Here is a 25,062-nt window from a genome sequence, read left to right as displayed (position 1 = left end):
ATTTATACAAAGCATGCACCTGAGGTTTTAAAAACACTTTATCATTTTTATTTTTATGGTATATGAAAAACTGCCCACAGAATGCCTAGAATGGAATGTGGAGATCTCATTCCATGTGCACATGTTTTCTTAATTTTGGACCAAACATCCAAAAATGTAAAAATTAAGAACTTTAAGAAAAGAATTTCACCTTTTTTGGGTTTTTTAGTTTGAGGATCACTTTACACCTTATTCCTTTTAAAAAAGACTCCAAACTTTCAGATACATTAATAAGAAATGTGAAGTTTCAAGTATACTGTGTTTTGTGCCATGGCTAAAACCCCAAGTTTTTTAGCTAACGTAAGCAGTGCATAGAGTAGGCACTCCATAAACATTTGTTGATTTTGACTTTGCTTTATTGATTCTACTATGATGCCTGTCCCACAAAGTCAGTATGACAGGGACAGAAATTAAAGAGCCAACAACTCGGGCGATAACAAAGAGAGATGGAAAAGTATAAAAATGGATCAGAAGAATCAAAGTAGGACATGGCCACGTTGCCAACAGTATTTTCTGTCAGTAAACAAATGTCAATCTAGTAATTTCATATGCTGGTTTAAACAGAAATGATATTTTGTTCTTTAGCTGCTTACTTCACCTCCTTAGTTCTGCTGATTTCAGCTTGCTTCATGGTCTTCCCTAAATCCTTATCAGTAAATCTCAGGGGCCGTGAAGCTGGAGACCCTTCTAGTAACTACGTAATCTGAAGGGTATTAGTTTGCTTAGGCTGCTGTAACAAAGCACCACACAGTGGATGGCTTAACAACAGGTATATGTTGTCTTACATTTCTGGAGTCCAAAACCAAGGGGCCATCAGGTTTGGTTCCTTCTGAGGCTAAGAGGGAAGGCTCTGTTCTAGGCCTTTCTCCTTGTCTTATTTATTTATTTTTTTTAAAGATTTTATTTATTCATTTGACAGAGAGACACAGCGAGAGAGGGAACACAAGCAGGGGGAGTGGGAGAGGGAGAAGCAGGCTTCCCGCTGAGCAGGGACCCTGACATGGGGCTCCATCCCAGGACCCTGAGATCATGGCCTGAGCCGAAGGCAGACGCTTAACGACCGAGCCATCCAGGCGCCCCTCTCCTTGTCTTATAGATGGCCGGCTTCTCCCTGTGCCTCTTCACATAGTCTTCCCTCTGTGTATCTCAGTGTCCAAATCGTCCCTTTTTATAAGGACATCAGTCATAGTGGATTAGGGCCTACCCTAATGACCTCACAGTTCAACCCAGGACAGTATGCAAGGTGCAGTGAGGGCTTTCAGTTAAATAGTACCATATATATTGGTGTTGATAGAGATATGTAAAATTCTACAAATGACTTCATTTGCATAACTTAGATAAACCTCAATTTGAAAGAGATCAGTTTCTCAACTTTTTAAAAAAACAGAATGACATTTTAAAAAATTTTTATTACTTTTATTTTTTAGCTTCAGCATTTAAAAAAACTGAGGTATAATGAACATATAATATTAGTTTCAGGTGTACAACATAATGATTCGATACTTGTATACATTGTGAAATGATCGCCACAATAAGTCTGATTAACACCCATCACCTTACATAAAATTACATACAAAAATTTTTTTTCTTGTGTTAAGAACTTTTAAGATCTACTCTCAGCAACTTTCAGATATGAAATATAGCATTATTAACTATATTCACCATACTGTACATAGCATCTCTTTGTAATCTTAGTAATTTTTATGCCTTAAGCCCTTCTTTTGGAGTAAATAGGAAGGCTGAAATGTAAATTGTCCTTGTTAGCTGCCTTCCTTTCTTTTTTTTCCCCTACACATTCAAGTTATCCAGGAATGCCAAGAAATCTCAGCTTTGGAGTATAAATTTCTAGCTATGTTCAAGGATAAATGAGCAGATGTGAAACAAAAACAACTCTAAGGAAATATCTTTTATTATTTAGAAGTTAATGGTAATAAAATAAGACCATTCACAATTTTGCAGTGCTAATCATTCATTCGTCATTCATTCATTCATTCATCAAACAGCTACTGCATGTCCTCTGTATGTGAGGCACTGTTCCAAGTGCTGGGCATTCATAGTTGAGCAAGTGAGTACTCTGACCCCAAGGCTTCAAAAGATATTGCAAAAGTGGATACAGTTTTTTATTAATACCTCTTTTTTCTCACTCTCTCTTGTATTACCCAGCTGATTTTATAGTTGATACAAAAATGAATTGTATTTTATAAAGTCTCTCATACTTTAACATCAGTTTTCTGTTTTGGCTTTTCTAATACTTTCAAATCATGACTTAGGTTTTCCTATCAGACTGATGGATGGAGAAAATAAGAAGGAAGGACGAGTGGAGGTGTTCATCAATGGCCAGTGGGGAACCATTTGTGATGATGGCTGGACTGATAAGGATGCAACTGTGATCTGTCGTCAGCTTGGCTACAAGTAAGAAAAACTGAATTATTTGGGATGGTTACTTGATGAGCATTTCTGACTTTTTAGGTTTGTTCTAATGAATTATTTCTTACCTAAAAATAATTTCTGTGAATCAATTGGAAATACTGGCAGCATGCTGGCTTGATTCCAAATTATTAAGAAATACTAAGGAGAGTCTACTTAAATTTTTCTATTTTCCCAAAAGCAATATACACTGTTACATAAGAAATACAGCTTTTGGGGCACATGGCTGGCTCAGTTGGGAGAGCATGCAACTCCTGATCTCAGGGTCCCCAGTTCAAGCCCCATGCTGGGCCTAGAGCTTACTCAAAAAAAAAAAAAAAAAATGGAGCTTTTATCTAATAGCAAATGGTCTAATAATTCTTGACTATTCATAATACTGCTTGTATCAGGCACAGGTGGTAACCTTTTCTCTGTGAGTTAGGTTTCAACACTGTAGCCTTTCTAAGAGACTCTGGAATTATTGAAATTGGGGTTGGTTCTCCTTATTCACAGTAGTTACACTCTCTAAAGTCACTGTATTAGCAAATACTGAGCCATCGCTTCTAGAGTTAAGGTTGAACAAGGGGATGCTCTGCCTTCTTCTTTTAGCTTTCAAACTTGCAAAGAGTTGAACATTTTGGTCTGTTAGTATCTTTTTTTTTTGAATTTTTCGGCTTAAAAAAATTGATGATTTCACTATTTATTTATTTATTTTAAAGATTTTATTTATCTGACAGAGAGCGAGATAGCGAGAGCAGGAACACAAGCAGGGGGAGCGGGAGAGGGAGAAGCAGGCTTCCCGCCGAGCAGGGAGCCCGATGCGGGGCTCAATCCCAGGACCCTGGGATCATGACCTGAGCTGAAGGCAGACGCTTAACGACTGAGCCACCCAGGCACCCCGATGATTTCACTATTTAAATGCCGGTGACACACAGTGCTCAAGTGCTATCCAGCATTCCTGAGTGCAAGAAGGCCGTGATGTGCTTTCTGGAGAAAATAAGGTGGTAGATAGGCTTCACTGAGGCACGAGTTAGTGTGGAAAAACATGGCACCAAACAGACTGGGAAAAGGACTCTTGTTTCAGTTTGAGAGCTGAAATAAATAAGCAGATTATCTTCTTGTGAGACCTCAACTGGGCAATGCACATGTTTTGAGGCTTTGACATGTCTGCAAATGACTGTGAAAACACTGTGAGTATTGATTTGGCAGCTGCAAATATATGGAACATGTTACAGTTTAGAGGTTATGCAATTTAAACGAATATGCATAAATTGACGAGCTCGTAATAGTTACTAATATTGGTTTGGATTTTAAAATATATCTTTAGGGGTGCCTGTGTGGCTCAGTCGTTAAGCGTCTTCCGTCGGCTCAGGTCATGATCCCAGGGTCCTGGGATGGAGCCCCGCGTCGGGCTCCCTGCTCTGCAGGAGGCCTGCTTCACCCTCTGCTTGTGTTCTCTCTGACAAATAAATAAATAAAATCTTAAAAAAAAAAAGTCTCTTAAGTAAATCAGTAATTTAATGTTATTATAACAAATTGGATAATCATCTTCTAGTGCACAATCTGTAATTTACCATCTAAAAATATTTACATGAGAATCATTTGGATATTTGTTCAATCTAAACATACTTAAATGTTTTTATAATTTCCCACTAGGGGAAATGGATTTCATGTAAGAACATGAGTAGATGTTTTTCCCCTAGGTCTACTTTGAATTGTTAAAAATCTTTAATAAGGCATTTGTTTGTAGAAACCAATCCAGAAAACTTTTAAGCTATCAACAGGTTTGGGTCTTATTAATAGGAGTTCCAGAGATCTGTCCCCCAGTCAGCTATATTATATGTGAGGCTTCATCCTTGGAAATACAGAGAATCAAAGTAGCATTAGAAAGCATTTCCACAATGGGAGAAACAAAAATGAAGTAATAAAAACCAGGAAACATAAATGGTAACTAATGTAGGATATGCTTAGAGTAAACAGAAAGTAAAAGGCATTATTTAATTATGTATTACATGTTACATAATATCAGACAAAGTCTAGCATAGGAGCATATTATTTTTAGAGGGCTGAGAGAGAATGTGTTGCTATCAGTTACACTTGTTAAGATAGACTAAATAACTGTGATGGAAATTCCATTCTATTTGAACTTTGTTTGAATCCATTAGTATATGTTTTCAAGATGACATTGTTATTGAACTGCATATTTATTGTAGTATCCCTTAAAAGAATCTACAAAATAGTGTGTTCCTACTGAGTTATTAGAGACCTAAAATTAAGTATATCTAGTTTTTATCTTATAATTAAATTGATGCAAAGGATTTAATTTCTTGCATATTTGTGTATGACATTTAAAAGTAGAACTGTTATATCACTCTAAATTATAATCCAATGGAATATCAGTATCATAGTGACTTGATGCTCTCTGTCATCTATTTAAAAGATACAGGAGAGGCGCCTGGGTGGCTCAGTCGTTAGGCATCTGCCTTGGGCTCGGGTCATGATCCCAGAGTCCTGGGATCGAGCCCCGCATTGGGCTGCCTGCTCCGCAGGAAGCCTGCTTCTCCCTCTCCCACTCCCCCTGCTTGTGTTCCCTCTTTTGCTGTGTCTCTCTGTCAAATAAATAAATAAAATCTTAAAAAAAAAATATAGGAAAATGCTCTTCTTTGACCTTCAGAAATTTTATATAGTTCCTTTTTCTCCTTGAAATTATATTTAAAATTTTCCTTCTTCACAGAATCCTAATGTTATTATGCTTTAAAAAATGTGTGTATATGTGTATATACATATATATGTAATATATATTATATATATATATACACACTTAAGTAAGTATGTGTGTGTATGTGTATGTGGGTGGACACACATGGAGAGAGCAAGAGAGAAATTAATCCTTCTGACAGGTTCCTCTCTGGATTTTATGATTTCTAGTACACAACTGATTAAAGACAACAAAAACAGAAATTTGAGAAATAATTATTAAATATAGGAAATAAAAGCTGACTAAAGCTCCCATTTCTAACTTAGATTGATGGGTTGGGTTTATGGTGCTTGGTTAAAGGAGGCTTCTTGCTATCATATATTTTGAACTGTTCTTTTGTCCACTTGAGAGGCTTTTAAATCTTGGAGCAATGCATCGTGGTAGGATTTGGGATGAGTAAAAAATACGTCTTTCTTTTGTGTAGTAGGAGAAGGAAAATTTTGAAAGAGAAGTTGATATTGATTTCAGCAAGACCAGTTTTAGGTGCGAATACACATGTAATTTGAGGATCTGAATACTGATTCCTTTAAAGCCCATATAGCCCCGAGAAAGTCATCCTCTACTCCTAGGAGCACTTAACACCCAGTTTAAAGACTAACTAATGTACTGTAGTCTATTGTCTCTTTGAAACTGTCTGCTGTGAATTATTGCATGCCTATAGCCCAGTGGGAATTCTCTTCCCCTTTTTCTAAAGATGACACAGTCCTTAACTGTTAAAAAAAAAGTCACAGGAAATTTTTTTAGACTCCACTATATTGTTGAGAGTGTCTTTATTTAATCATGCACTTTTATTAGTTTAAATGTTCTCTAATTTCTATCTGTCGATGTATCTAAAATGGTACATTCTTTTAGTGTGTAAATTGATAAATTTCTAAGAAATCATCCTTTGTTTTATTTAATGAGTCTGATTTTGTTTTCTATGTTTACTTCTACCTGTCATCTACTTCTATGGTATTTATCATGCTTTTTTGTCTGTTCTTTGTGTAACCTTCTGTTTTTTTATTTGCAAGCAACCCAATTTTCTATTGTCATTCTTTCTCTAGTGGTTGGACTTTCAGCATTCTTACTGTTTTACTAGAAGTTGTCTTTAAATTTTTAGCAAACATACTGGCACATTTTCTTACCAATTTCAAAAATTATTATCTGTAAGTTTCCCTTGCTGAAAAATATCAAAACATTTAGCATACTATTTTTTACTTTTTACCTCCACTCATCCTCACTTCCCAAACTCATGGGAATCACCTGGGATTTTAACTTCAGAATGTTATTTTTTATTTTCTTCAAATTATGCCTATTTGAATTTCAAATTGCATTACATTACACATCCATATTATCAGCAATTATTGCTATTTTTAAAAATGATTACTAAAGGGGTGCCTGGGTGGCTCAGTTGGTTAGGCATCTACCTTGGGCTCAGGTCATGATCTCAGGGTCCTGGGATCCAGTCCCATGTCAGGCTCCCTGCTCACCGGGGAGCCTGCTTCTCACTCTCCCTCTGCCTCATCCCTTGCTCATGCTCTCTCTCTCAAATAAATAAATCAAATCTTTTAAAAAATGATTACTAAAATAAGCAATCTGTGGCAATTGTGACTCAGAAAAAGGAGAGAGAATACAAGTAAACATTGGAGGAAAGAAAAGGAATATGAGCACAGATACACAAAGGTTAAAAAAATTGTAGAAGAGTACTGTGAATTACTTTTAGCTAATAAATTTGGAAATCTAGATGAAATGGACAATTATCTGGGAAACCACATTTTCAACAAAAATATAATTATGAAAATTGATAGAAAAGCTTTCAAAAAGATTAATGATCATGGAAGAAATGACTGATTTTTTTGCTCAAGAGTTTTCACCAATCTTCAATTCAGATAAGTCCCAAGTTATATAAATTGTTGCAGAGTGAGAAAAAGATGAAGATCTTTTCATTCATTTAATGAGGCTAATATAAATTGATTTCAAGACTAGACAGTCTAAGTACACACACACACACACACACACACACACACACACACACAGAAAACTGTACCCCGTCTAATGAAGCTACATACAAAAATTTAAATAAAATATTAGCAAATTTAATTGAATGGTGTATTTAAACAAATTTAAACAAATGGGAGTCTATTGCAAGAATAAAAGAATGGTTCATAGTGAGGTATTCAATTAATGTATTCCAGTGTGTCATCTATAAATGAAAATAAATATGACCAGTGAGTAATGGTGTAAAGTTATATTTTAAAAATCATCATTCCTTCCTTATATCGATTAGGAAGCTTAGAATACCTTAGCTTTATATCATAGTCATCAAATAGGAACAAACAAGGGTACCTGCTATTACTGCATTGACTCAGTACTGTCTGAAGATCCAACTATCATTAAGCATTGAGCTATCAGTATTGAAAAGGAAGTCAGAATTGTTACATGGATAATAAGGTATTCCACCTCAATAACACCAGAGAATCGATGGGAAAGACACTAGAACTAGTGTTGATTTATGTAATCATGTAAATATGAATATGTTTAAAAGGTAACAGCTCCTATAAGCTAGGTAAAAAATAAAAAGAAAAAAGTATCATTTAGGAAGTACAAAAACAAACAAAAAAAACAAACAAAGAAATGACTAGGAATAATCACAAGAATTGAGACCTATGTGAAAAAAAGTAAATCTTTACTAAAGGTAGAAGAGCTAATAAATAAAACACCACAATGCTGAGTGGGAAGACAAAATAGAAATTAATCTATCCATTAAATGCTGGCCTCATAAAAATCTCTTATTTTTCTTGGTGTATTTGGGGGGGTGGTGGGGAGAGAGACTTGATTTCTGGGTTCATCTGAAATCATATCCCTGTGGTATTGGCACAGGAACAGGCAAGAAGTCCATGGCACTAAGTGCACCAGGGCTTAGCAACCTTGGTTGTACAATTAAAATAACGCTGAGAGTTAAAAAAAAATATTACCCATGCCCAGCCCCATTCCTGTGGATTCTACTTTAATTGACGTTAGGTGGGTTCAGGTTTTGCTATATTTTAAAAGTTTCCAGAGGTAATTTAAATGTGTTGCCAAGGTTGGGGACTAGGAAATGGCTTATGTACATGTAATTATGATAAATAATTAAATTAAAAAGCCTTTCAAATCAATAGGAAAGGTTATTAGGACAATGAACTTAGGGACAAAAATCAAGCTAGATCCTTTACTAACACTAAACGGAAAAAATTCCAGACAGAAAAATGATACACAAAATAAAACAGAAAAAACTCTGTTCTTTAAATAATCACATTTTAATTATATGTATTTGCTTTCCAAAGACTTGCCCTGTATTCGGCAATATATATCCAGAACCTTAAAAAAATGTTTATACCTGTTGAACAAAAATTCTACTTCTGGAAAGAAATCTAAGCTATCCACAAAGACTTGTATTTAACTGTATATCTAAAACTGTAAAAAGTCTTGAATTTTAAAAGTAAATGTGCAGCAGTAGGGAAAAAAAACTCTAATTTTTCTATGTTAAAGTTTTTCTTTTAAGGAGATTTTATTTATTTTGAGAGAGAGCGAGCACGCGAGTGTGCATGTGTGGGGCGGTGGGGGCTTGTGCAGAGGCAGAGGGAGAGAGAATCTCAAGAAGACTCCATGATGAGTGCAAAGTCTGAGGCGGGGCTCGATCTCAGGACCCTGAGATCATGAGCTGAAATCAAGAGTCAGGCACTTACTGGACTGAGCCACCCAGGAGCCCCTATGTTAAAGTTTGATGCAGAACTTCCTGGATAGGAATCATGTAGGGCTTATTAAAAAAATAGGTTGCTAAGTCCCGCTGGTGACACACTCAACTCAGAATCAACCCAAGTGGCCTTTTAAGTACTCTGAAATTTGAGATCCACTAATGTGTACAATGAATTTTTTTTAACCAGTAAAAATTATAGTTAGTATTTTCCCCATAAATATGTACAGGAAGGGAATATACCCAAATGCTAGCAGTGTGTTGTTGAGTATAAAAAAGTATTTTTTATACTTTTATTTTGTAAATTTGATATAATAAGCATTTATTACTTCTATAATTAATACATAGGTTTCATATTAAAAAAGATTTACTCTAAGAGTACCATTAAGAGTCATCTGTTTGGGCACAGGGGTCTTCCATGACTGTAAAAATTTATAATGGGTTATATCTTATTTTTATTTGCAATTTATTTCAGAGTAGCAGTTACTAGTTAGCTGTACCAGTTTTGAAGTAAATGAGCTGCCAACCATAAGCATGTGAGGCCAGGTCTCATCACTGAAAGGAGTCATTCAAATGAATTTCTCAGAGAATTCATATCAATAAATGACTTTGCTAGAGTTCCTGCATAAGTATAAGGAAATTATAATAACTTTATCTTAGTTAAGTAGAATATATTTTGATGTGAGAAATCTGGTCCAAATTGTCATTTTTAATGAGTCAGTTTCTTTTAATTTAAAACCTGTCTTTTGCCTCTTTTTCTTTTGGGTTGTTAGGTTTTTTTAAAAAAAAATTTAATGAATTTTGAGAATTCTTTTTTTTTTTTTGGTATGATAGTCCCCTCTATTGGATGTATTCACCAACAAATATATTTATAAGTATGTATTACAAATATATGCATCAACCTTTTATCTTTTACCTTTCCTTAGGGTGGTTTTTAGTGAAGTAGCATTCTTAATTCTTATTGAGTTTATTAGTCCTTTAATTTTAAAGTATATCATCTATGTCTTGTTTAATAAGTCTTTCCCTAACTTGAGGTTATAAGGATAATTTCCCTGTAATTCAGAATTTAAAACTTTGCCATTAATTTATCAGGAATTGAGTTTTGAATATGGCCATTAGTTTGAAATACTTCTTTAAAAAAGCTTTTGTATTTGGATATTTAAAAAGAAGTACTGTGTATTTAAAAACAAACAACATCAAACTAACATACCAAAATAAGTCTTCCTTCTATTTGTGATCCCGGGTTTTGTCTTTCTCTGTTAAAAATTAGACTTTTTTTACTTCTAAAGTAGGCTTTGAAATTTTTAGCTCCCTAGGCTATTATTTAACCTCATAATTTTGTTGGCAGTTTTAACCAACTTTAAAAGAGTGTTATGCTCTATAAGAACACTTTGAGATGATTTTTTTCCTGCTTAAACTAGAGTTTAAGACTATCATGGATTTCTGACATGCGATTAAATGTAATTTTCTCAGCAGAAGCTAAATGAGAGGCAAACTAACTGATACAATAAGGAAGCTCTGGGGTAGGAAGACAGAGGAGGTATAGTTATTACCTCTTTTAAGCTTTTTTTTTTGACAGAGTCATGAAGTTAATATTTTTTGGCACACATAGATGCGAATTTTAATATTTAAGAGTTAATCGAATGAGACTGTCGTGATGTATTCAAATGTACAATCGTCTGGTTCTCCACATCCTCAAGAATGCTCTGTTCCCAGGGGCCCTGCCAGAGCAAGGACCATGGCTTATTTTGGGGAAGGAAAAGGACCCATCCACGTGGACAATGTGAAGTGCACAGGAAACGAGAGGTCCCTGGCTGAATGCATCAAACAAGATATTGGGAGGCATAACTGTCGCCACAGCGAAGATGCAGGAGTCATTTGTGATTATCTTAGCAAGAAGGCAACAGGTAACAGTAACAAAGGTAAGTCATCTACTGGGGCCTATACAAGTCAAAGAGTAATTTTCACTTCATTAGTATAAGCAGTACTTTGACGACAAAAATCTCCTTCCATAAGACTCTATGTAATCTGCGTTCATGTTTAGGGGCAGTGGTTCCTGACAAACTTGACTGGATGGGGCTTACATGGGCAGCAGAGTTCAGGGACAGGAGTGGACTTACAGGATTTGGCATCATGCCCTTCTGACATTCTCAGCCGTTTCTGTACCATTCTTTCTCTGGATGTAATAAAACTGTCAAACTTGTTGGTATCCTTGAAGACTTAGAATTGACATTTACTTCATAAAAAGAAAGAAAAAATGAATTTTTTTAAAGGGGGTGAGGGTGGGGAGAGGCAGAGGGAGAGAGGGAATCTCAAGCAGGCTCCATGCTCAGTGTGGAGACCAATGTCGGGCTCGATCCTAACCACCCTGAGATCATGACCTGAACCGAAATCAAGAGTGAGAGGCTTAACTGACGGCGCCACCCAGGCACTCCCCAAAAAATGAACATTTAAAGATGAATCACAGAAAGGAACTTCCACTCTTACTAATATTTTAAACAACCAGGGTAAATTTAAAAGTAATTGCAAAAAGGGGCGCCTGGGTGGCTCAGTTGGTTAAGCGACTGCCTTCGGCTCAGGTCATGATCCTGGAGTCCCGGGATCGAGTCCCGCATCGGGCTCCCTGCTCGGCAGGGAGTCTGCTTCTCCCTCTGACCCTCCTCCTTCTCATGCTCTCTGTCTCTCGTTCTCTCTCTCTCAAATAAATAAATAAAATCTTAAAAAAAAAAAATAAATAAAAAAATAAAAGTAATTGCAAAAAGAGAATTATCTTTTGTAGAGTTTATTCTCTGAAATTTAAAAACATTAAGGAAAATGAGAAATAATCTTCCAGTATAATACAGTAATAGATGTTTTATACTTAGAAAAGGTCCTTGAAAGCTGAGAGTAACTTTTATGAAACAACTACTGTTTTAAGTGAATAAAAAAGTAGATATTTTGTAGAAAACTATGGTTACATTTTATGAAAAGAAAAATCACCTCTTTATGTGTATTGAAAGTTCATAGTTTTGATGCACTGGACTTTCTGAAAATTAGGTGTCTATATTTGAGCATTCTCATTTGCTAACATCTTTTAATTGCTAAAGACAATGCAAAAATAAATTGGATGCTGTTAATATGATTCTTCACTGTCTGAGGAGTTTCCCAGCTTATCAAATCATATTAATATATTTAATATTATTAAATAGTATACTTATATATAAGTATTAATTATAACTTAACTTATTAAATTCCCTTCAATAATTTAAACTACAGTTAAAAATTGAATATATAATTATTTGTATTATGTCAAATTTCTGAAGCAGTAGAAAAACATAAAAATTCAGTAATTGTACAATGTTTTTACTATATTCCTATGTAAACCTACTTTAAAGTATGAAATACCATATTTATTTCATTATTTATACATTTGTTTTTATAAATTCCTAGAGTTGTAGCAACACGTACTTGCTACCTTTCTATGGTTCCAATGCTACCATACCTCAAATAAAAAGATTTTGTCTTAGACCAGCTGGATTACTGAATCTGGCTTATTAACCTATTGATTTTGTATTGAAGTTCAAGACCTAGTGACTTCTTTTTGTTTTTCTTTTTTTTAAAGATTTTATTTATATACTGTAGAGAGACCACAAGTGGGGGAGGGAGAGGGACAAGCAGACTTGGTGCTGAGTGCGGAGCCCAATTTGGGTCTCCATCTCATGACTGCAGTCATGACCTGAGCCAAAATCAAGAGTCCCCTAATGAACAAACTGACCCACCCACGCACCTCCCTAATGACTTCTATAAGGGGATTCAAACTCAAGCCATTGGTTATTGGTCATCTGATGGGATCCTTTTATAAATGAACTTCATTTTGCTTTGTAATTTTTTTTTTTTTTTTTTTGGAACAGTGGATTTTACAGCTTTAAATAGATTTTACATTTTTGCAACCTGGTGCCTTTCCCCAGGATGATGTAAACTTTCAGTTTTGCTTGCTCAATATTAATTGCATCATTCTTTATTTTGGTATTATATATATTGACTGACTCAGAGCATTATTTGAAACTTATGTTTTTCTAATATCTTATAATTTGCTGTGTCATATAGAGGACTCATATCCTAAGAGATGAGAATTAAAGTTAGACAGCATGCCTCTGAGATCATTTGGCAAATTAATGATCTTGGTATACACATTGTTGAACCTCTTTCTCTCTGAAGAAATAACTAGTGCTGATTCCCTATTGAGCTCCCTTCTACCTGAATATAATGGGAGAATATTAGTGTTGACTAGATTTTCGTGGTCTTGGTGCAATTCCCAGCCTTTTCTTCTTACACAGATAGAAAAACAGTATCTATCAATATTTTATATCATATACTTAACCAAGGAACCAAAATACTCCTATAGACATTCTCCTCCTTTCTAAAATTATTTTTGAAATAGTCATACTTTTACTTTCTTTTGTACACCACTTTTTCATATATTTTCTTTTTTTATGCTCTTGATCGAGTCTGTTATCTTGGGAAGTTTGACTGTATCCCCTTAAATACCTCTTAGACTGCTTAGTAAACCCTTTCCATAAATTACTATGCTATATGAGTAAATGTAAATGTGAATTTAGATCAGAATCCTATTCTGGGAATATGCTTTGCTCCTTTAAGTTACATTTTTGTAGACATGGCTTGGCAATGTTGTGTATGAAAAGCAAGTAATTTAGACCAGTATCGCCTTTGCAGTTCTCTTGCTTTAACATTCCTGGATCCAAAACAATCTCTGAAATCAGCAGAGGAGGAGATGTAGGTACCTATAGGATGATGTACTGGGCAGGGTCCAAGTTGAGTATGGGAAACTTCCTCAAGTTCCTGATCTGCTTGTGAATTCTTGGTTAATTGAGAAGACTTTTAATTTTTATTATAAGAAAAAGTATCCTATAATTTGAGGAGAGAAACATTTTGGAATAGAGAAGGAAGCAGCAGGAGAATGTGTCACGTGTGTCTTTACCCCACTATGAGCAATATGGTAGTCTGATTAATAACCTCTGTCTGCTTCAGAATCCCTCTCGTCTGTTTGTGGTTTGAGATTACTGCACCGTCGGCAGAAGCGGATCATTGGTGGGAAAAATTCTTTAAGGTAAAAGGTCCTTCAGAGGAGATTTTCCATATTACAGAATTATTTATATACATACAGTGTTACAAATTGGGGTTTTTCTACTATTATGTAAGGGATGTATTTTACTTATTTAATTTTCTAAATTAAATACAGATTACACGGAAAATTTCACATTTTTTGGACCTACCTTTACTTTATATAGACCATGTTCTTAGACCGCTATCTTCTGATTTATAAGATAGATATGTTGCTGAAAAGTTATGTGGCAGAAACTAATTTAACAGGAGGTCTGAAAAAATATATATAACTACACAATTCGTTTAATTTAGAATATATTTGTTTTAGACTAGACTCTTTTAATACAATTTTTTTTTATTTGTTGCATTTACTCATGGAAAATCAGCACTTTGCTTATTAAATACTTCTTTAGGCTGCCTAGGTGAGGTAGTGGGGAGAGAAAATACGCTTCAAACAATGAAGTATAAAGAAGACTCAACTTGATTCCATGAATGTCAGAGATAGGTGGGATGCATACAAATACCTATGAGCAAATCTTCAATGTGGCCTGCTCAGAGTTCTAGGAGCACCATTTTCAAAGTTGGAAGGGATTTTTACATCCGAGGGTCCCTTTTATACTGCTTTTCTTCCACCTGCAAGCCTTCTGAGTCATTGTTTTAATGGATGCTTTTCTTTGCTTTTTCTAACTTATATGGACTTAAGTGGCTTACTTTCTTCTTAGGGGTGGTTGGCCTTGGCAAGTGTCCCTCCGGCTAAAGTCATCCCATGGAGATGGCAGGCTCCTTTGTGGGGCCACGCTCCTGAGTAGCTGCTGGGTCCTTACAGCAGCACACTGCTTCAAAAGGTACGTGTCCACCTTTCCAGACGACTCAGTTGGGCTCTTACTTGCCAGTTCTTCCGATCCCTTCCTTCTCTGTAGTATACTGGAAACTTGGGGTGACAGAGCCAGGCTACCAGTCTTCCTTATCTGTGCCAAGGGCACTGTGGAAGTGGGGAAGGTAAGGGAAGGAGCAAAGAGAGCCCTCAGGAAGCTACTGCGGTATTAAAGCAAATTCTAGGGAGCAGAGAAGATGTGTTTGGGGAGGGGAGGCAGCTATGTTAGTGCTTCCCTCAAGAACATATCTGAAGAGGGCGCCTGGGTGGCTCAGTCCATTAAGTGTCTGCCTTCGGCTCAGGTCATGATCTCAGGGTCCTGGGATTGAGCCCAACATTGGGCTCCGTGCTCAGCGGAGCAGGGATCATGTTTCTCCCTCTCCCCTTGCTTGTGCTCTCTCTCTGTGTCAAATAAATAAATAAAATCGTTTTTTTTTTTAAAAAGAACATATCTTGAGGGTGAAATCATATCCCAGTAGACTTAGAAGAGACCTCAGATTATCTAGTTATAAACACTAAGAATAGGGAGTGCAATTTTTATTGTTTTTGATCTTTTGGGTCTTGGTGTTTTGTGCCTTTTGTGCGTTTTAAATTCCTCTATTTGCACCTTCTAGAAAGTCAGGTTGCATCCTGATTATTTCCTCATGTCCCATTTTATCAGTCCAATCGAAGTCTTCCCAATTCAGAGGGGAGGCCACGCAGAGAAAATCAGTGTGCCACAGTCACACTGCTCATGGGAGCCGTGCCTGCACTAGAACCTGGATCTCCTTTCTTCTTGTCCTGTGCTCTTTTGTGGGCCTGGCTCATGGCCATTTCCTCAGCGTGAACTTTAGTATTTCAAAATGTATACCAATCCTTGGCAAAATATTGATAATTAATGAAGCAAGGTGATGAGTACAGGAGTCTCTTGAAAGAGACCTTTTTCATACTTGAAAATGGTCATAATAAAAAGTCTTACGTAAAATGTGTAATATGTCACTGAGAAATTCTAACAAGCAAAAATTTGTTTTGTATTTTTCCTTATGTGATATCATAAGGCTTCACTGTATATTTGTAATTTATCCATATAGATTTTGTTCACTTTATCCACCATGTGAATCTTAACTCCTATTGAAAGATTACATCACAGCTTATTTATTCCCCTACTAATGGAGAGTTGGGTGGTTTCCATTCTCTCACTATGAAAAAACAATGCAGTAGTACATATCCATTCTGTGTTTCATTGGGTACATATATGTGGGAGCATTTTGCTAGAGTATGGCACATTTCAGTTTCACTTGGTCCTACTAATTTCCTTTCTAAAGTAAGTATATCCGTTTATATCTTGGCAAAGTGTAAGTCCCTCTTTACTCAAATTCCCACCTCAACTTGATACTATCAATAGTCTTAATTTTTGCCAGTCTTAGACTTTTTGGATTTCTTTTTAATTCCATTTCCCTGATTAGTGTCTTCCTCTTTCATGAATTCTTTGTTTATATCCTTTGCTTATTTTTCTGTTGGATTGTCTTTTTGTAATTGATTTAAAAAATTTGTTCTGTGTACACAGTCTATGTTGTTATGTGTTACAAATACTTTTCTCATTCAGGGGTATGTCCTGTTACTTGTTTAAGATCTTTTTCTTATAAAGATATTTTGATTTTAATATGTTTAGGTGTGTCAATTTTTTAAGTTTGATAAAAATTTTTATATTTTATTTAAAAAATACTTTCCTCATCCTACATGATGAAGAAATTATCTTAGTTTTTCACTAAGAAAATTTACAATTTTGCCTGTCATGTTTAGGTTTTTAATCTGTTTACAGTTTTTTTGTATGTATGGTATGAGAAAGGAACCTAACTTTATACTTTCATGGATAGTTAGTTTACCAGCACTTTTTACTGAACATTATATTCTTTATGCAATGATTTATCACAACTATGTTGTATGCCAAGTGCAGAGTCTGAGGTGTGGGGCTCGATCCCACGACCCTGAGATCATGACCTGAGCTGAAACCAAGAGTTAGACACTTAACCACTTAACTGACTGAGCCACCCAGGCACCCCAGGGCACCATTTTTAAAGTGTGGTCTTTCTACCAAAATATTAGATACATTCAGCTTGTTAAAAATCCAGATTCCTGGGCCTCTATTCCAGATCTACTGAATCTTTGGAGCCAAGCCTCAGAAGTTGGCATTTTTGTCAAGCATCTCTGATGATTCTTATGAACACTAATGGTTAAGACCCACATAGGGACGCCTGGGTGGCTCAGTTGGTTAAGCGTCTGCCTTCAGCTCAGGTCATGATCCCAGGGTCCTGGGATCGAGTTTCGCATCCGGCTCCCTGGTCAGTGGGGAGTCTGCTTCTCCCTCTGCCTTCTGCTCCCCCTCCTTGTGCTGACAAATAAATGAATAAAATCTTAAAAAAAAAAAAAGACCCACTTGCCTGGTGGGTAAAATAGAATATGATCTGGATGTTTGAAGAATGATGATGAGGAAGAATATATTGGAGTTGACAGGATACTTATCCATGTCCTATTCGACATATTAATCACTGAGCTGAAAAAGACACCGATGGTAAATTAATTATATTTTTGGATGCCAGGAGATTTGGGAGGGGACACATGTTGGAGATAGGATCCATGATGGCAAAAGATCTTGATATGCTGATTCTAACAAGCAATGTGGAATAGGGAGGAAGTAAAATGCTAACTTTAGTTCCAGGAAACTTGGCTTAAGTGTTGCACAAGTGAAAAGACCTTATGAGTTTTAGAGTCCTGCAACCTTCATACAAGTCAGTGATGTAATGCAGTTGCCCACAGAGTTAATCAGTTGTGGGCAGCACTGACAGAAAGGGGCAAGACAGCAGCGATGAGCCTTGCTACTCTGTGCTCAAGCTATTGTCAGAGGCAAAAGTATTGTCACTATCAGAGAGAACTGTGCTCAGTTCTGGGTGCCACATCATGAAAAAAATGACATGGTACACCAGGGAAGGCAAACAGACAGGGGAGGTTTTGTGGAATTGGATTAGATTTGTTACCTGTTGCTTCAGGTACCACAGATGTTAATGGGAGAAAAGATAATTTTCTTTTTAACATAAAGAGTTGTTTATTTTTTATTTCTTTAACACTAGGACCATTCAAAGATGAATGGGCTGTATGTGGGAGGAAGAGTAAGTTCTGTTATGAAGTGTGTTCAAGCTCAGAGGTTGGATTCATGTACTGGTAGAGGCTGAAGGTGGATAATGCTAATGTTGAGAGCATAGTGGTGAAGAAACATGAGACATATTTGAACAGTGGCAGTTATTAGTTAAGATAGTGATCTGGAGTTCTGGTAGTGGACTTACAGTAGAGAATCAGGAAAGGCCTGGAATGCCAGGATAGTGAATTTCTGTTTCATTCACTAGGTGGTGGGAAACAACTGAAGTTTTTTGAGCCTTGAAATGTGATCTAAGAGTTTTAGGAGATGAGTCATTTGGAGATATACAGGATAAATCTGAGGAGGTAAAGCAAAATTATTAATCCAGGCGTCTCTGAATGAGCTTCAAATTATATGAAAAGTCTTTGCATACATGCTTCTGGAATGACTCAAATTGGTCCATGTTACCAAGTGATTAAGACTCACTATGGTTGGAACTAGGGGGAGACTGATTACAAGGCTATTATAATAGAGACAGAAGGTAGAAGAGGAGGGAAAGAAGGTAGAGCCGCTGTGACTGAAATCAGTAGGACTTGGTACTGTGTAACAAAAGACTTGGATCTGGCCATTGAGACCAAGGTCACAGTTCTCCTCCAATTTTGACTGTTTAATTTGTGGAAATTATGGAAATTATTTAGCCTGTTGGAGCCTCAGTTTTCCCACCCGTAAAATGAAGGCAGTAACATTCCATGGTGAGGAACAAATGATCTGCTAAGCATCTGAAAGTATTTTATAAACTGTAAAATTCAAAACAAATATTGGCTATTATTTTGTTGGGGTTCAAAAAAAGGGAATCAGAGATTATTATTATCAAAAGTAGGAAATTCAGGATGATTTTAATCCACTGACTACCGGAGAAGAAGAAGGTAGGAAATTACAGAAAACCTGGAGAAACCTGTCTTAGGGCTTAGAGTTTGGGCAAAATAACTGTGGAGGTTCAGTTTAGATTATCCTCCTCTTGATTAAGATACCTTGTCTTTCAGGTCTCTGTTAAAAGTTATAGACTTCAGGGTTCAAGGCTTAAAGTTTTGAAGTAGGGAAATTACCCAAAAATTCTACTTGAGGTTGAAAACTTTAATCTGAATTTTGGGTTCCCTGGAAGGTCTTTTTCTTTTCTTTTCGGTACATGTTTGGGTTTGTTTGTTTACATGTCATTATTTCTGCCCTGGCATGCTCCTTCTAGATTCCTGCTTAAATTCAGTAACCATCTCACTTCTGTTTATAAACTGAGTGTCTAGTATATTACTTGGCACAGAGGAGATATTCCTAAATGGTTGTTGCATGATGAAAGTGGGGGGGGCTCAGTTGCCAGATAGTGGATCTATTTAAGAATGTTGGACTCTTTAGAGGATGGTGGTATTTTAAACCTAGATCAACAGATAATTCCTTCCATATGTCATTTCTGAATTTCTTCCCTTTATCTGCTCAGTATAAGATAAAGACAGTTGATTGAAAAGCAGAGGAGCAGATTATGATATGCAGCATTTTGATGTGCTGTAGATATAATGCAAGATTCTTTTAATGTGTGTAGGGAGATAATTGTTTTGCAAATGTCTTTTATATCCATCTGACTTGGCCTGTAACCTTTACCAGATTTCATAGACTTCCTGTTTTACAGTGCCTAAGGAAGCTACAGCTCACATCTTTATTGCAGTAAGCCTATTAAAAAGCTAAGGTCACTCACTAGTGATTCAGAATAGCTCCCAATTTTGTTTTTTTCTGGGTTCAGGGACTTTGTGTTAAAACAGCCCTCCTTTAATCATCAGAAACTCTGAAATTTGCAAAAATCAATTTCCTTTGGAATTACAGGGAGACTGCCCTGTAGAAGCAGGATCATCAGGTTCTGAGAGGTTATCTTCCTTATAGATTTCTTGGGAGTCTAATTTATTATTTTTTAAAAAGATATTATTTATTTGAGAGAGAAAAAGAGTGAGTGAGTGGGAGGGGGAGAGAGAGAGAATCTGAAGCAGACACCATGCTGAGTGCAGAGCCTGATGCAGGGCTTGATCCCAGGACTGCGAGATCATAACCTGAGCTGAAACCAAGAATTGGATGCTTAACCAACTGAGCCACCCAGGTGTCCCTTGGGAGTCCAATTTAAGGTCTACTGGTCGGGGACCTAAATTTCATATTTTGAAATTAGCTCTCACTCACTTTTTTTATTTATATCTCCACTGCTTTAACTACTGGATTTCTGTATGTGCTCTATAATGGTTTCTTGTTCATCAGGCCTTCCTTGGTGCCTAATTCTTGCAGTGATGATATAGGCCAGTGTTCTTGAACAGCTATTTGTGAATAAGGCATACAGTGCTATTACCATCTGTGTTATTTTATACTGTGGGATGACAGCTTTTTATGTTTATTTGTTTTGCCTTTATAGTCATTCTTTTATATAATCCTCATGTCAGAATAATCTAAGAATGATGGCCTGGGAGGTTGAGATCAGAATGCAGTTACTTCAGATCCACTATCCTGTCATATTCATTTTATATAGTCTCTTTACATGATAAGTGTACTTTATTGTAAAGCTGACAGAGTTCCATCAAATTCTAATTTGTTTGTAACTTTCATATGTGCTGTGTCCCAAACACTTTTTTATGCCAACATAATTAGGGTAACTGAGGTAATTGGTGAATCACCATTTATAGGCCTTCTATCTCATTTTTCACATTTTTCCTAGTGTTACTGCAATGCAGACTTTGGAATGCAATATCCTGTTGGCATTTTGAAGTGGAAACTTGGAATAAATCAAGTTTTTTGTAGTCCCTATAAACTTACATAATATAAATTACTTGCTTTTGGTATTTTCTACTCTAAACTGTGAGTATCATGAAATGACCCTCTCTATATTGTGGTGCAGCAATATAATTGAGAGAAAAATTCATGAATATTACACTAACTCCTTTTAGTTGCTTATTCTGGTAACAAGCATCATTTTGGAAGAAAGAATGAATGCAAAACAAGAGTCTCTTCTTTCTGTAATTCTACTGCAAATTTGATTTGATCAAGAATATAGCTTTACCTGATTTTATCTTTTTGATTTTTTGCCTAGAAACACTATAGCAGCTGGAAATTTTCAGAGATTGTTGCTCTGAAAATCAGGAATGTCTAAATCTTTGTAATTAAAAAGATGAGCCACAGAGATAGTGGAGTCTCTTTTTAAAAACACAAAGTGTCAGGTGCTTAGCATATGCTTCATCATAACCTAGTATCTAGTAGAGTTCATTAGGAACATGGTCTTTTAGTGCTATACATAATACCATCAATCATGCTAAAACCATTTCCTGAACACACACAACACACACACACACAATATATATGTGCGTGTGTATACACACACACACACAAACATACACACATATGACAGTGCAAGGTTCTATGGAGAAGGTCACTTCTCTCTAAGCAACTGTAACCATTTACACAAACAACTTCAATCACTTTTTGTGTTTCATCCAGACGACACAAAAAAACAGATTCTAGTAGTAGCAGATGTGTACAGGTTGATGTAAAAGACTTTTTGAAGACGTGAAATCTATGTAGGAAACACACATAAAGAATAAGACCCTGCAATATGAATTAACTTTTATTTTTATTTATTTATTTATTTTTAAAGATTTTTACTTATTTATTTGACAGAGAGAGACACAGTGAGAGAGGGAACACAAGCAGGGGGAGTGGGAGAGGGAAAAGCAGGCTTCCCACCGAGCAGGGAGCCCGATGCGGGGCTTGATCCCAGGACCCTGGGACCATGACCTGAGCCGAAGGCAGACACTTAACGACTGAGCTACCGAGGCGCCCCAACTTTTATTTTTAATTTCAGTAATTTTTTGTTCTTAAACTCTAAATCTCAGAAAAATGGGGACATTGGATTTTACTAAACTGCTGTGTTTCAGATCCTTTCTTGCTCAAGCTTGTCGGGCAATTTCATCCAATTTTTATTTGAGGAGGAGTTGAAGGCATTTCAGCAAAGCAAACAACTGGATGGTGTGTCAGCCAAACCTAAAATGTTTGTTTTAGAAGCATTTTTGAATATAATAAAGTCTGTCAAAGTAACAGAAGCTCAACTAGAGTTTTTATGTTGGGAAAAAAAAAAGATTCCTTGATATGTTTTCTTAACAAGTCTACAACTATAGTAAATGTTTTCAAAGTCCACAATCATATTGGGAACCTCAGCCAAAGTTTTATCCCTGAAGTATATAATCACACCCACTGAGAGAGGTGACAGTAGAAGACAAGTATTTGGTTAGCTAACTAATCCAGTCTTGTGTTGGATGCTCTTCAAATTCCAAGCATGTGATTATTTCTAAGAATAATTGGAGTGAAAGGAGTGTGGGAATCACTGGTTAGGTTTAGCTGGCCCATTTCCTTAAATTAGGACAACTTTAAAAGTATAGGTACTAATAGATTCATTTTGACAAGAATGATGCTTTTTCTCTTCTTCTCAGGTAAATATTTTTGTTTTCAGTTTAATATCAACTGCTGATTGGTGAGCATACTAAATTTGGAATATATTCAAAACTATTGGCTGAAATCTACTTGATTCGAGAACACAGTATATGCATGTAACATGTATGGGTTTTGTGTTTTGTTGATACCTTTATGTAATCTCGTATGATGCTCACTTCACCTGGTGAGAGAGTCCAGACATGCAGGGGTAGGAGTTATCACTGTGCCTTTGTCTTTGGTGTAGTGGTTCTCAAGCTTGACTGTGAATTTGAATCACCTGTGGTCCTACATCAGCCCTATTAATATTCTCAGAGACTGTGTGACCTGGACATTTATATTTTTAAAAGTGGTACAGGTGATTCTGGTAAACAGCCAGCATTAACAAGAATATTAGATATTTGGGAGATTTTAAAAAATGTAATAGAGGGGTGCCTCAGTGGCTCAGTTGTTGAGTGTCTGACTCTTTATTTCAGCTCAGGTCATGAACTTGGGGTCGTGAGATCCAGCTCTGTGATGGGCTCTGCACTCTGCACAGTCCACTTAAGATATTCTCATTCTCATTCTCTCTCTCTCTCTCTCTCTCGTCTGCCCTTCCCTCGTGTGCACTCTCTTGCCCTCCCTCTCAAAAAGTACTAGAAACTTTAGTGATGGTGTTCTAAGAACTGGTGAGAAGCTGACTCTGATTTAAGTTAGGGATGACAGTGTACATATGTAGATGTGGATGTCTTTGAAAACAAGTTGTTTAACACACAGTGATTAAGACTTCTCTGTGCCAAGCACTTTGCCTAGTGCTGAGGATACAAGAGTGAGCATGGCATGGTCCTTACATTTACGGAGCCTTTAACTGGGAGGACCTGACATCTTAACTTAGTCTTAGAAACTGTTAATCAATGCGAGGACAGTGCGACTGGGAGTGTTCGAAGACAGGATTGGCCAGTTTTCGGGCACGGCAGGAAGAGCTTCCTGGGAGGTTTTTGACTTGAGACTTGAGTGATAAAACCAGTTTTTGCCATATTGGGATGGCAGGGGTGATGACAGTACAAATAGTCTGAATAAAGACAGGTGTATGAGACACCTCTTCAAGCAACTAAAAGGACAGGGGCATGGAGAACAGGCTGGTATTAGATGGGCAAGGGCCATTCCTGGATTAATTTGCATATCAAGTAAGGCATTTTGAACTTTATTGTGTAGATAATGGAGACCCTTTGAAGGGTATACAGAAGAGTAGTTATATTGTCAGATAGAAACCTCACTCTGGCTGCAGTGTGAAGAAGGGACTGAAAAAGTTAAAACTCGAAGCAGCAAGGCTATCGGACAGACTGTTGCAGAAGTCAGGCATGAGGTGACACATTAAGACAAGATTGCTCAAGACTTTAATACTGGGGTATTTTAAAACAAAATTTCCTTGTTGCAGTAATGTCTTGTTTCTTTGTTTACTGGCTGAAGACCCAATTTTCAGATAATGTAGAATGTATTTATATGGCTAGTTTAGATACAAGGATTATTTTAGCAAGTATTGCAGCTCTCTTTCAAAGAGTGGAAAATATTGTTGCAATGACTTTTTTTTTAGGTCAACAGTAATGTAATTATCTGAAAGGATATAAAAAGTTCACATATGAAGGGAATGTCTCATAATTCAGGCTTAAAAATTATAAGCAATGTAAGAGACTGCATTACAGAGATAATAAGGGGCGCCTGGGTGGCTTAGTCTATTAATCTGCTGCCTTCAGCTTGGGTCACGGTCCCAGGGCCCTGGGATCGAGCCCCGCATCGGCTCCCTGCTTTGCGGGAAGCCTGCCTCTCCCTCTCCCACTCTCCCTGCTTGTGTTCCCTCTCTCGCTGTCTCTCTGTCAAATAAATAAAAATCTTAAAAAAAAAGAGATATAGTAATAACAGGATGCCTAGTTTATGCCAAACTATTTCTCTAGACCAGTGCTGTCTAGCAGAAATACAATGTGAGCCACAAATGTGACTTTAAGTTTTCTAGTAGCCACATTAAAAGATAAAAAAGCCAAACAGGTCGGGGGCACTTGGGTGGCTCAGTTGGTTGAGCATCTGACTCTTGACTGTGGCTCAGGTCATGATCTTAGGGTCGTGAGACTGAGCCCCAAATCCGGCTCCATGCTCAGTGGGGAGTCTGGTTCAGAGACTCTCCCTCTCCTCCTGCTCATGCACACTCTCTCTCTCTCAAATATTTAAATAAAAAAAAAAAAACAGGTTGAATTAATTTTAATTATATTTTATTTAACTTGGTATATCAAAAATATTATATAAATATATATGTTTATATAATATAATACAAATATATTTATATAAAATATAAATATAAAATATATTTTATAATATAAATATAAATATAAAATATAAATATATATTTATATAAAATATAAAATTTGGGATATAAATATAAATATATATATATAAATATAAAATATAAAATTGGGATATATAAATATATATATCCCAATATATATATTATAAAATATAAATATAATTTATATATATAAAATATAAATATTTTTATATTTTATAATATAAATATAAATATAAAA

General features: G+C 36.2%; 1 protein-coding gene across 1 annotated transcript in view; it reads left to right on the top strand.

Annotated features, from left to right (window-relative positions):
* The window catches only part of PRSS12 (serine protease 12), a 77,395-nt gene that overhangs the window by 44,166 nt on the left and 8,167 nt on the right, over positions 1–25,062 (top strand). The window contains exons 8-11 of the mRNA XM_032401089.1: positions 2,310–2,451; positions 10,632–10,837; positions 13,944–14,022; positions 14,741–14,863. Coding sequence (XP_032256980.1) covers positions 2,310–2,451; positions 10,632–10,837; positions 13,944–14,022; positions 14,741–14,863 — 550 coding nt within the window. The remainder of the gene's footprint in view (positions 1–2,309; positions 2,452–10,631; positions 10,838–13,943; positions 14,023–14,740; positions 14,864–25,062) is intronic.

The sequence above is a fragment of the Phoca vitulina genome, unplaced genomic scaffold, assembly GCF_004348235.1.
Source record: "Phoca vitulina isolate PV1807 unplaced genomic scaffold, GSC_HSeal_1.0 scaffold3, whole genome shotgun sequence".
NCBI lineage: Eukaryota > Metazoa > Chordata > Mammalia > Carnivora > Phocidae > Phoca > Phoca vitulina.
This window is presented reverse-complemented; position numbering and strand designations above follow the sequence as displayed.